This window comes from Conger conger, chromosome 6, assembly GCF_963514075.1.
Source record: "Conger conger chromosome 6, fConCon1.1, whole genome shotgun sequence".
Lineage (NCBI taxonomy): Eukaryota > Metazoa > Chordata > Actinopteri > Anguilliformes > Congridae > Conger > Conger conger.
The window spans coordinates 35,344,617-35,357,753 of NC_083765.1; the positions used below are offsets into that span (position 1 = coordinate 35,344,617).

Consider the following 13,137-nt stretch of genomic DNA (forward strand, 5'->3'; position numbering starts at 1 on the left):
GCTTGTTAATATTTTATCAGCCAATCATGTGGCAGAAACTCAATGCATAAAAACATGCAGACATGGTCAAGAGGTTCAAATGCTTTTCAGACCAAATGTCAGAATGGGGAAGAAATGTGATCTAAGCGCTGTCTGTTGGTGCCAGACAGGGTGGTTTGAATATCTCAGAAAAGCAAAGTAAGTGTATTTTCTCTGAAGCTTATGGATGGTGCCCCAGCCGTTCACAGGCATTCGGGGGGGGGGGATTTACCGTTGGGGGTGGAGATATTGAGCTCGATGTGGGCCTTCTGGCTCTCTGTGGCCGCTTTGACTGAGAGGGCCGTCTGGAGCTGGGTGTTGGCAGGGATGACGCCCATCTGTGTGTCACCCTCTGAGAGCACAGCTCCAGCCGTGGCCTGAGGGGAAGGAAAGGGTCGGCTTCTGTGAGTATCTGTGTGTGTGTGTGTGTGTGCGTGTGCGTGTGCCTGTGCGTCTGTGCGTGTGTGTGTGTGTGTATGCGTGTTTATGGTTGTGTGTCTGATACGTGTCTGTGTACTGTATGTACATGTACTTGTGTGTGTGTGTATGTGTGTATGTGCATGTGTGTGTGCGTGTGTGTGTATTGTGTGTGTATGTGTGTGTGTGCATGTGAGTGCGTGTGTGTGTGTGTGTGTATATGTACGTGTGTGTATGTGTGTGTGTGCATGTGAGTGCGTGTGTGTGTGTGTGTGTGTGTGTGTATGTATAGTGTGTGTATGCGTGTGCATGTGTGTGGTTTGTTTTACCTTGGTGTTCTCCTCATAGTTGCGCAGTTCCAGCAGCAGGTTCTGCTTGCGTTGGCTTAGCTCCCGGATCAGGTCCTGCTCCACACTGGTGTCCATCAGGTTCCCCTTCATCTCCTTACTGGCTGGGAGGTACCCCCGTACTGAGAGACAACACCTCCATTACACAGTAATACACTAACACTGAGAGACAACACTGCCATTACACAGTAATACACTAACACTGAGACAAAACCGCCGTTATACACTAATACACTAACACTGAGAGACAACACCGCCGTTATACACTAATACAGAGAAACAACGCCACCACTACACACTAATACACTAACACTGAGAGACAACGCCGCCATTATACACAAAAAACTAATTATTAAAAAAATGTGCTTACTCAGCTTCCCTTTGTCTATTACATTTTGTCTAAAGATCTGAGACTATTCAGTGTAACAAATATGCAATAATAGAGGAAATCAGGTCGGGGGCAAATACTTCTTCACGGCTCTGCAACATGCCTATGGGAATGTTGTGTGTGCAGTCACAGGTGTGTACAGGTGAAGACAGCTAATAGGTGCGGCTCTATGTGTGCGGTCACAGGTGTGTACAGGTGAGGCTCCATGTGTGCGGTCACAGGTGTGTACAGGTGAGGCTCTATGTGTGCGGTCACAGGTGTGTACAGGTGTGTTCAGGTAACAGGTGCGGCTCTATGTGTGCGGTCACAGGTGTGTACAGGTGTAGACAGGTGTGTACAGGTGTGTTCAGGTAACAGGTGTGGCTCTATGTGCGCGGTCACAGGTGTGTACAGGTGAGGCTCTGTATGCGGTCACAGGTGTTTACAGGTGAGTACAGGTAACAGGTGGGGCTCCCTCCTCACCTTCTCCTTCCACAGACGCACAGATGAGCTGCACCTGGCCGTCCATGCGGTAGTCCCCTTCCACCACCCCGGCCACCGACGAGGAGAAGTTGTCTTTGAAAATGACCTCACCGGTGCGGTCGCTACGGGCATCGATCTGGAACAGGAGGGCAGCAATGGCACGGCAAACGCCACTCAGCTCCCAAGACAACCTTTTCTGTGTTGCTTTTATAAAACCAGGGCCTACAGAGAGCTATTAGAGCTCAATTCTTGAACTAAAAGTTGAACTAAATTCGCTTCTTTCCAATAATTCTTCATGTAACATGTATTTGACACTGTTCTGTAATATACTTGTCATTTTTTGTACCGTCTTTGTACCGATTTTATGTGCAATATTCTAAGTAATGCCACCTACATTGGACTACGAGTGAAAACTTCAGCCCATCTGTTTGAGATCTGCTTGTAAAGTCTGCTGAAGGCAGAGGGTGGGCTGGCTGAGGGCCAATAGCAGGGTATGTACTGTAATATACTGCTATATACTGTAAGCGTAAGCGCATACTTTCCCATTGGACCACCCGGTGATGAGCTCCACAACTCCGTCGGCGTTCAGGTCGAAAGCATGGATGCTCATGGCGTGGTTCTTGGACTGCAGAAGCGCGAGAGATGACCAACGTTAGCGGCACGCCCTGCGCCCCTGCCCCCCATCCCCGTCCAGCTCACACATGTTCCTCATACGCCGTAGAGCAACACAGCCTGCGGTACTGTACCCCTGTGAGCCCAGGGCCGCAAACGTGACGCACCATAAAAACCGCGGGCAGCGCACCACAGCGCAGCCGTAGAGCACAAATTCTAAACTCCTGAGGTCATCGAACGCACGGACAGCGTACTATACGCCCCCCCTGAAACCCCCTGCACTTTAAAGCACAGCGCTCACCCGCCATTACATCATGAAGCAAACAGGAGCGCCCTGTGGTAACATGCGATTCCAGACACAGCACATCCTGAAACATGAACCGTGTGGTGAAGTCAAACAAACGGGTACAAAGACGGAGAAGTCACGTTTTCCAATTATATAAATCACAAGATATTACTGAAATTAGGGAAATGCAGCACTTAGCACTCTTGCTAATACCCGGTGAGAAAAAAAACTATGCTTGAAGGGGGTTCTACTGTACTTCAGACCAAATTACTAACTTATTGTGATAGATCATTTTTCAGTGATAGATCAGAATCACAGTTTTTGTGTAAATGTATATTTGAAATATTTGCATACATTTCTGATGACCTGACAGTTTTGCTATGGTTGGAATGAGTGCTTTCTCAGTGTGTGGTCTAAAACAAGTAAGTGCTCATTCTTCACTCACTCAAGCTGACACTTGAGTGAGTGAATGAGTGACTATTTGAGTGAGAAAGAGTAAACATGATTCTAGGGCCAACCGGCCAAAGCGGCAGTACCTTTATTCTCCAGTAGCGGGCAGTCCGGTCATACACTCCCACTGTGCCATTGGCCAAGGCGTACCCAAATCTACTGCCATGCATGTGGCACAGAGAGGTGACCGTCTGTAAGGGAGAGGAGCATGCGTTCAGCTCGACACAGCGATTTTACTACACTGCAGCAATGGCAGCACACGGGTCAAACCCTGTGAAACAGTACCTCATTCTCAGCCATCTCTGACACGAGCTCGTCCTCTCTGAAGACACGGATGTCAAAGTCTTCTGATCCAACCAGAAGCTAAAAAGAACAAGTCCACTCACATGACAATGCAGTTCATATCTCACATCACTCATATTAATGTATTTTTGTGTACATATACATCAGGGGCTGTCAACTGATTAAAAATGAATGTGTTCATTTCCATTAGATTTGATGTTTGATTAATAGGGAGATGTTGGAACATGTTAGCAGCACACAGACCTGTAGAACTGGAGTTGAGCACCCCTGTTCTAAACCTTCGTCCACAGTTATGCTGAATCGTGTGCCTGTATGCAATCCAGGCCACAACTGACTTGGCAAGCGCTTTTCTTTTTGCTGTTACCTTGAAATTTAGACTTTTGCGTAATGTTAAGTGCCATGAGCCAAAGGGTTCATTTATTATGTCATATTTCCCCCTGCACCTAAACTTATTGCCAACATGTCCATGCAAATGCTAGCAAGTTTAGCGTACACCAGCACTTTATTAGGTAGGTGTAATAAATTATTTGACTTTTACACCTACTTATTCATGTGATTATCTAATCAGTCAATAGTGTGGCAAATGTGATCTAAGTGACTTTGACCGAGGAATGATTGTTGTTGGCAGACAGGGTGGTTTGAGTATCTCAGAAACTGCTGATCTCCTGAGATTTTCACACACACTACTCTCTAGAGAAAAAAAAAATCCAGTGAGCAGCAGTTCTGAAGACAGAAACGCCTTGTTAATGAGAGACGGAGAATGGCCAGACTGGTCAAAGCAGACAGGTGAGAATAAGGCAAATAACACATTACAACAGTGGTATGCAGAACAGTGTCTCTGAACACACCATAACTGTAACTGGATAGGCTACAGCAGTAGAAGTCTAAGACATAGGTCTAATAAATACCTAATAAAGGGCTCACTGAGTGTACATGGATGATTCCTTTTTCTCAGGTAACAGAAACTGCACTGCACATTTAAGATGCTATTTTGCATTAAAAAGACCAATGCACTTTTATATAAAAAGAGTTGGCGTTCACAGTATTAAAAGATTGTTTGGACTGATTAATACACCACTTTTATGTGTGTGCTTGTGCGTGTCTTTGTGCGTTTGCAAAGGTCTTATATGACAAACCTCATTTTTCCCATCACCGGTGAAGTCACAGAGCACCAAAGACCGGACGTTGTCACCAGTAACCTTTCAAAAGAAAAACAAATTAATACACACATAACCTACACACTTCAGGACAAGTTCAGAACACAAAAACATTTTCTCAGAGTGAAGGTTTCAGTATGTGAAATTCTACCTATCACACTTATTTAAGACAAACCCATACTCAAACACCTTCAGGCAGTTTCTTCCGATGTTGTCACAGTGTTAACCTACAGTTACTCTGCAGTGGTACAGCGCTGTGTGTGAGGTGAATTAAACATCGTCTGTAACTTTACCGTCCAGAACTGGTCGTTTCCCTCGTAGTCGAACCCTTGCAGAGCGCAGTTTCCCCCGATGATGGCGAGAGGAGATGGGATATCTCCCAGCTTCCCCAAAACAATAGCGTTGGCCCCATCTGTCACCTACAACAGGTAAGGAGACTATATTATGTAATACATATATAATATGTAATTAAACTTTTGTATACTGTATGTAATTATTAATTTTTTTAATCAATGTTTTACTTTCTTGGCATATCCAGCCAGTGACTGAATCGAGCAGTCCTCAATAGTGGTCCTGGATGACCGCAGATTCTACTCTTTTTTTTGTTTTGCTTTCACCTTAAAATCAACATCCAATTAAGAGCAGTTGAGGTCATCCAATTTAAGTGATCGATGTTATGAGTAATAGTGAACGCCAGCAGATTATGCGGCTCTGTGGGACCAGGGATGAGGATGACCAATTACAAAACTAAAAACAGGAGTGCAGGAACAACTTACCTTCATTTTTTTTTAAACATTTCTACCACATCATAAATCAAATGACTCCCACCACCTAACCTAACACATTCTTCTTCTCCATTCCTCCTCTAGCCCCCAACCTATCACATTCCGTTTCCTCATTTCTCCCCTGGCCCCCAGCCTATCAGATTCCTCTTCCTCGTTCCTCCTCTGGCCCCCAGCCTATCACATTCCCCTTCCTCGTTCCTCCTCAGGCCCCCAAGGGATCACATTCCTCTTCTTCGCTCATCCTCTAGCTCTGACCACACCCCTCAGGGCCTTGTCTATGCCACCCCCCATCCCAGCTCCTGACTGCCCCTGACGACAGACACGAGACGGAGCAGACTGCCCCGTTCGGCCCTTAGACCGCAGCGCGGCACGCACCTCCCTGTAGAAGATGTCGGAGTTGTCGTGCACGTCGTAGGCCAGCAGGTTGGTCTGGGAGCCCACCAGCAGCGAGTGGCCGGCGGTGGAGGGCCCCAGCGTGCCGGCGGCGAGGCAGCTGACCGCCTGGTTGATGTTGAGGAGGGAGATGTCCGAGTCCTGCGCGCTCTGGCTCAGGCGGTGCGCCGCCTTCCGCTGGCCACGCCCGTGAGGGTTATGGATGAACACCTGGACCAACGCGCCATCGCCCACACGTTACAACTCAACACCTCACAATGAAAAGCAATAACTCCTCAGTCAGTCAGGGATATATTGCCCAAGGCTAAAACAGCCTAATCGACTGCATAGTTAGGCCAGATCATACTTCACTGTCCGTTTTGGTTAAAATGTAAATTCTTCTTAGGCTTGAAGAAAAGACTTCTATATACAGTCAAGTGAAAAAATTAGGACACCCCGTTAAATATTCAGTTATTCATTAAGAAATGATCACATATCAATGTCTCTGGAAAAGAAAGTGATCTAATTGCAGGTAAACAACAAAAATTAACCTTGTTTTATTCATTAAACAAAAGACATCAACATAAATGCATATTCTAACTGAGGAAAAAGTAAGGACACCCTACCCCCTAATACCTAGTGTTACCCCCTTTGGCTGAAATAACTTCAGTGAGACGCTTCTTGTAACCATCTACCAGTCTCTGACATTTGCCCCACTCAACGCAGAATTCTTTAACCTGTGAGATGTTTGAGGGGTTTCTTGCATGTACAGCCCGTTTCAAGTCACCCCACAGCATCTCAATGGGATTAAGATCTGGGCTTTGACTGGGCCATTCCAGGACTCTCCACTTCTTAGTTTTCAGCCAGTCCTTGGTGGATTTACTGGTATGTTTTGGGTCATTGTCATGTTGCAGGGTCCAGTTCCGCTTCAGCTTTAATTTTTTTTACAGATGGTCTCACATGTTCCTCAAGCACCCGCTGGTACACTGTATAATTCATCATAGATTCTATGATGGTGAGCTGGCCAGGTCCTGCTGCAGCAAAGCATCCTCAAACCATGACACTTCCACCTCCATGCTTCACAGTTGGTATGAGGTTATTTTCCTGGAACGCTGTATTTGGTGTGCGCCAAACATGTCCTCTGTTTTGGTGTCCAAATAATTCTATTTTAGACTCATCTGTCCAAAGAACATTATTCCAGAAATCCTGGTCTTTGTCCATGTTCCCTCTGGCAGACTTCAGTCTGGCCTTAATGTTTCTCTTGGAGAGTAAAGGTTTCCTCCTTGCACACCTCCCATGAAAGTTAAACTTGTGCAGTCTCTTTCTGATTGTAGAAGCATGCACTTTCACATCAACAGTCGCCAGAGCCTGCTGTAGGTCCCGTGATGACATTTCAGGGGTTTTGGAGACTTCTTTTAGCATCTTGCAGTCTGCTCTCGGGGTGAACTTGCTTGGACGGCCTGACCTGGGCATGTTGCCAGTTGTTTTGAATGTCCTCCACTTGTAGACTATTTTCCGGACAGTGGAATGGCTGATTTCAAAATCTTTTGAGATCTTTTTAAATCCCTCACCAGACTCATAAGCTGCTACAATCTTCTTTCTGAAGGCCTCAGACAGGTCTTTCGATCTCACCATGGTGTTCACTCTCACGTCAACAGTCAGGAGCACACCAAAGTAAATGTCTGAGGTTTAAATAGGGCAAGCCATCCTTCAAAATGCTGAGTAACAATGTTCTAATCATGTGCACCTGATGTGATACACCTGTCTGTGATTTCAGCCATTTTAGGTGGGAAAAAATGTGGGGGTGTCCTAATTTATTCCTCACCAGAAATTGCATTTTTATTTTATTACATTTTACAGAAAGTTTTAAAAAGGATTTTCTTCAGTTTTACTTGTTTATTTATATTACTTGAATATCTCAGTTTTGTTAAAATTGATATTAAATATCCATATGTCTAAAAATGTTTAAAAAACACACAATTTTCCATAGGGTGTCCTAATTTTTTCACATGACTGTATAGACAAAATCATTCTGACTGCTTGGAGCTGAAGATCTGGAAGTGGTGTTTGTTAATTTCCTGGGGTTTTATGCTAGCGTGGTAGACCAGTTTTGCATTGCTTAAACATCAACAACAGCAAACCAACTGACCACATTAACAAGTTAAGTGTCTGGTGTTACACACATCCGAGGATGAGTGATGGCCAGTGCACCTGAGCTAAGTGTGGCCTCACAGCCCATAACAGCAGGGAGCAGGGATTTTCTGTCTTACCTGAAGAAATGATACATGCTGACTGAGCAGGTGAGTCATGCCCTGCTCAGTTATGGGCACAGTATTATTATGGGCACTGTATTATCTCAGTTATGGGCACAGTTGTCACCAGACATTTTGTCAGCCCTGATATAGAGTTGGTAAGTGTGGTTTATGTTAAAGTAGGATAGAACATATATAAAATAGAGACAGTAGACTATCTGGGGTATGAACTTCTTTCTCCAAATGTATTCATTGAAACCATAAAAAAGGACACCCTTTGGAGAGCTTTTTTTAGTTGCTAAACAAAGTGGTATAAAGGAACACTGCAAGATTAGCCAGCAGGGAAACACACCAAGGGCAATTGTTTATGTACAGTAAAAACAATCATTGTCAATTGCAATATTACACATAAAGAACCAAAACAAATAGCATATCAAGCCAAATTTGTTCAGTTGAGATTCATTTTTATTTTTATTTATTCTATTCAGTTCATATACTGCCCTCTAGGGGTGTACTTAGTATTGGTTATTCCATGTTAATGTGAAAAGAACAAGAAACAATCGGCAGTGGAACTGTTGAGAGGGCAGCCAATCAGAAGTGGATTTTAAGTGAATATTCATACCCAACACAGACCTCCAGCTCTCATGTTTATAAATGACATACTTTACATCAAAAGGAATTTGTATTATTTTCTTGGTAAGTTTGAAAAATCATCTTCATTTTGTAGCATAGCAAATACATCAAATGCAAGATTGTAGAGAGATGCTGCTAACGTTTCTCAATCTAGAGACAAAATCACTAAACTGGCAAAAGTGTACATTTACATGTCAGTCATTTATCAGACACTTTTAATCCAAAAGGGACTTACAAGTGCATACATTCCTCACCAAGTGAAAAGCATTAAATCCATAAATATCAAAACACCCCCACAGAGAGGTGCAGGATGAGTGTACCTTCCCTGCTTGTGTGGCCGCAGTGAGGCACGGGTGTAGCCCATCGAACTTGCCCACAGTCACCATGCGCGGGTTGATTTTGTGGTTCAGCTTCAGGGTGAAGATTGGCACCAGCATGCTGGCTTGTCCCTGATGAAAAGAAAGGTATTCTATCAGTGACAGTGTGTGTGTGTGAGCGTGTGTGTGTGCATTCACATGTGTGTTAACAGTCATAACTGCCAATATCACTCCAGACGATACGTGGAGCTCATTTGACTTGTTAGTTCAAATGAGTTTTTTAGATCTCGAAAACAACTTTTTGAAAACATCTGAGTAAATGTATAAGTATGACACAAGGTCTTTGCAAACAGATGTCCTATATTTTTCTTAGTAATCCATTTGTGTAAATTGTTTCTGATCCAATCAAAACCCAGGGCTAGAATCATCATATATACAGAAACTGAACTGATGCAGTCTGTGTTAGATGTTACAACCCGCCTTAGTCCACGCACATCCTTAAATAAATTAATCATTGTTCCACACAACTGTTAACACAAAGTTGATTATTTTTCAGTTTCATTTAGTTACATAGTTTTATGTTTTTTATGGTTCTATGGAATGTTCTTAAATGTATATAGTGGGACCATCTGAGTGTAACATTTACTCTATGGTAGCCCAAGATATTTATTTTTTGCCAGTTTAAAATGTCATCGTGACAAAGGAGAATGCAATCAAAATGGAATTTACACAGTAAATTAATATTACTAAAACGTTCATTTTTGACGTTAACGTACCGTAAATGCAAGCTAGGCTTTCTGTCTTTCTTTTCTATGGCTCACGCGCCATTAATTTCGCTAGTTAGATATCTGAGAGCAGAAAGACCTTCTACGTGTGGAAGCGAACATGCTGGCCTAGCTAAAGCGCTTGTAAATAGCTAGACTAACTTAGCTAGCCTGTCGTTAGTAACATTAACGCTAGCATGTTCAGTAACACCTTAGTTTTAACAGATAGTTAGTTATCTAACAGCGTGACACAGTATAACGTTAGCTGACTGGCGCTAAAGCTAGTTTTGTACTTCACGTTTTTGTCACAATTCTACTGCATATCATCTTCTATGGGTCTTCCCAAGAGCTTAGCTGTTTTAAACGGCTTTGAGTTCTGCCCCTTGCTCTATCGCCCGTTACCTAGCAACGCGCAGCAGCTTGTCAAAGCCTTTTATCTATTTAGTGTTGTTTGTTCTTCATTTTTCACCCCCTCCATGAAAAATATTGGAAAAACAGTTTTAAATGTACTGAACTGTCATTTCAATTACATTTTGAAATTTGCTTCTAGGTATACACCCAATCCAGCATAGCTAACATTAATAGTTTAAAACCCATCACTGTAGCTAGTCTAGGCTAATGTTTATTATGGGAAGTTGTCAACTAGCATATCACTGTCACTTAAGTTCACTGTATTATATTGATCTTGTTAATACACGTGTGTATTGCATTCACAATAAAGTACCATGCATATTATATCTCACCTGGTTATCTGATTTAAAACGAATTCGGTCTTCTTCGGGTTCGGTTTTGGCTAAGGTTAGCACAGGAGTGAGCAGCGAACGGCCCCTTACCGCCGTGACGTCACATGTCCACAGAAGCAGTCAGGTCTCGTGAAGGGGGATTCTCTATTCAAATGAGGGTGGTCAGAATTGCTCTGGCGTTCATGGACTTTTTAGTATAATCCATTACTTTTACATTCAAACAATACATCATAAGAAACCGAATATATTGAGAGAAAGAGAGCCTCAGCTACCATAGAGATTTTAAAAGTATAAATGCAGCAATAACCATTTTTACTTTTTAAATAGCGCCTCTAGAGTTATATTCTAATGGGCTATAATAATTGTGGGACATATTGTCCCGAATTCAACTTATTGTAAAAAGAAATCAGAGGGTAAATTCTGTTTCGTTTTTAAAGCGCTTAATAAATAAAATGTTTCTCGTAAATGAACATAATCGCTTATAACTATTTGGTATGGTTACATCCGAACCTTCAAATGTTGATAGTTTGTCAAAGAAAACGCGTGATTACCGTTTTTGCGGTCTTAATTTAAAAGTTGCAGGCGTTGGTATTTCTTACAGAAATTACTATAAACGATCACGTGCGGACGTAACCGTATCTACCTTCGTTTTTGAGAATAGTTTTACCAGCGACATGTAAACGTAGGTTTTATGTAGGTTTTAACGGATTATATCTAGTTTAAGGGATTACTTTGTAATCGTCGTAATGATAGTGTATTGTCCCCTTATTTCTATAAGTATTGATAAGGACCACCCACGAGGCAGCACAGTCATGAGAAAAACACGTAATAATAGCCTTGAGTGACGGAAAATTACTCAGATTCCGGACGCCACACATTCACTATCGCCGGGTGCAAACTTCTTTCACTAGATTTTTTACGAAGCATCTCGAACTCGTACCGGGTGCATACGTGTGGACTCGCTCGCTGCACACCTCCTTGTTCCTTGAGTGCAACAATGAGCGTTTGCACAATTTCTGAGCACGCCACAGTGTGGACCGAGTGCCGTGTGCACAGTTTGTCGGGGCTGTATGCCAGATTTGATGATTTCTTTTTTTGCTGAAAGTATACAGTGCAGACGATATACGTTTATGAAGACACTGTAACAACGTATAGGCGTTACAAATTATGCGCTGTTCGTTTTCGTTTTTTCGTTTTGGCATACCACAGTCCCTTACTGCTCTATTAGCATATTTGATTCAAATGAGTGAATATATTCACAAACAACTTAGCGAAAAGTGTTAAAAACGATAGAATATTTTAAGACACCCTATTTTCCAAAATCCCCAGTGTTCACAAACACACAATAACCCAGTTCATTAGGTTTCCAACAATACACATGCTACTCTCGGTTAAAATAATAACAACAACAAGCAATTAACGTATTCAGTTTGTTCCAGCCTTTCACCAATTACGTAATGATATTCGTGATTTCCTTTAGTGTTTGCCGGTGGAGCGGTGTGAAATAAAGACTGACATGTTTACTGTGGTTACGTAATTCAGTCAATAACAACTATTCTCTCTCTGACGATTGATAACTATTCTCATTGTGGGAAATTGTTTTGCACACTGTTGTTACCGGTGCGATTTTGGGAAGGCCGTGTGCAGGCTTGCTTCCTCTGTACAAGGTTTACGGGGAGTGTCCCTTTTGCACTCGGTCTGTCTGAGCTAGCGACGCTATAAAGCCATTGGCCCGGCGTACGAGCGGCACACAAACTGAAAATATATCTTTTGATATTCGTCAAGGAAAGGAAAAGAAGGGAAGCGGAAAACATGGATCCTTGTGCCTGTAATAAGAGTGAGTAGCTATATATAGTCGTTTCATTTCAGAAAACTTATGAATGGTGTGTGTTTTGTGCTTTGCATCTAATGATTGGTGGTGGCCGTATTTATTTATGTAGCCTATTTGTCTGAACTAATTCCAATGTCTGTTTGATTTCAGCTGGGAGCTGCAACTGCGGGGACAGCTGCAAGTGCACCAACTGCAAGTGTACTACCTGTAAGAAAAGTGAGTGTCATTTTAAAAATCATTTTCATAATGCACCTCCTAATGACCCATTTCATCCACTTGTTTTGTTCATTGTCCTCTGGATGGCTTGTGTGAATTAAACGAGTGTTACTTGTGATTTGCCTAATCGCATAATGCGAATGCCTGACTGAATTGTGATCACAGGCAGGTGTTCTCGGTCTTTAATTGGCTATCGATAAAGCAAGGCGATCAATCAAACCCGTTTGTTTGAAATATGCCAATTACATTTTTCCGTGAAATTGCCTATTCGTTAAAGTGGCGTAGGTTTCACCAAAGCAGGTTTATGGCAGCTAATGGCATGGATATTAAACTATTTTACCCTTTCATTTCAGGTTGCTGTTCTTGCTGTCCTAGCGGCTGCAGCAAGTGCGCCTCCGGATGCGTCTGCAAGGACAAAACCTGCGATACGACTTGCTGTCAGTGAAAGACCGAAGACGCGTGATGTCCATCGTCTGGAATCCATTCCTGCCTAAACATGGCGTCGATTGATCTATTCGCATTTGATTTATTGTATGTGTGCACTGAAAATAAATTTGTAGCACTGGGAACAATATAACAATTGTGTCTGTGTCATGTATGTACTGAATCTGTCAGCATTAACTTAAGTCTACAAAATGAACACTTGAGGTGAACTTGATTATATATGATGGTACTTGAACACACCACACACTTATAATGGGAGATCATCGAGATGTAGTCACGTTGAAATAGGTGACGCACATTCCGAATCCTTTTTGTTTTGTACTGTCAAAGTGACTGTACA

General features: G+C 42.7%; 1 protein-coding gene across 5 annotated transcripts in view; it reads right to left on the reverse strand.

Moving 5' to 3' along the window:
• Positions 1 to 13,137, reverse strand: part of bbs2 (Bardet-Biedl syndrome 2) — a 28,808-nt gene that overhangs the window by 14,592 nt on the left and 1,079 nt on the right. Inside the window, exons 1-12 of one of the 5 annotated variants that reach the window (XM_061245860.1) lie at positions 11,247 to 11,419; positions 10,307 to 10,450; positions 8,803 to 8,931; positions 5,601 to 5,828; positions 4,734 to 4,859; positions 4,420 to 4,482; positions 3,266 to 3,343; positions 3,067 to 3,171; positions 2,171 to 2,257; positions 1,633 to 1,768; positions 765 to 904; positions 251 to 395 (exon numbers count right to left, since the gene is read on the reverse strand). In XM_061245860.1, coding sequence (XP_061101844.1) covers positions 251 to 395; positions 765 to 904; positions 1,633 to 1,768; positions 2,171 to 2,257; positions 3,067 to 3,171; positions 3,266 to 3,343; positions 4,420 to 4,482; positions 4,734 to 4,859; positions 5,601 to 5,828; positions 8,803 to 8,919 — 1,225 coding nt within the window. In that variant the 5' untranslated portion in view covers positions 8,920 to 8,931; positions 10,307 to 10,450; positions 11,247 to 11,419. Of the gene's footprint in view, positions 1 to 250; positions 396 to 764; positions 905 to 1,632; positions 1,769 to 2,170; positions 2,258 to 3,066; positions 3,172 to 3,265; positions 3,344 to 4,419; positions 4,483 to 4,733; positions 4,860 to 5,600; positions 5,829 to 8,802; positions 8,932 to 9,575; positions 9,790 to 10,306; positions 10,451 to 10,857; positions 11,110 to 11,246; positions 11,421 to 13,137 lie in introns of those variants that run through there. The other 4 variants (XM_061245861.1, XM_061245859.1, XM_061245863.1 and 1 more) reach the window with 4 other exon arrangements.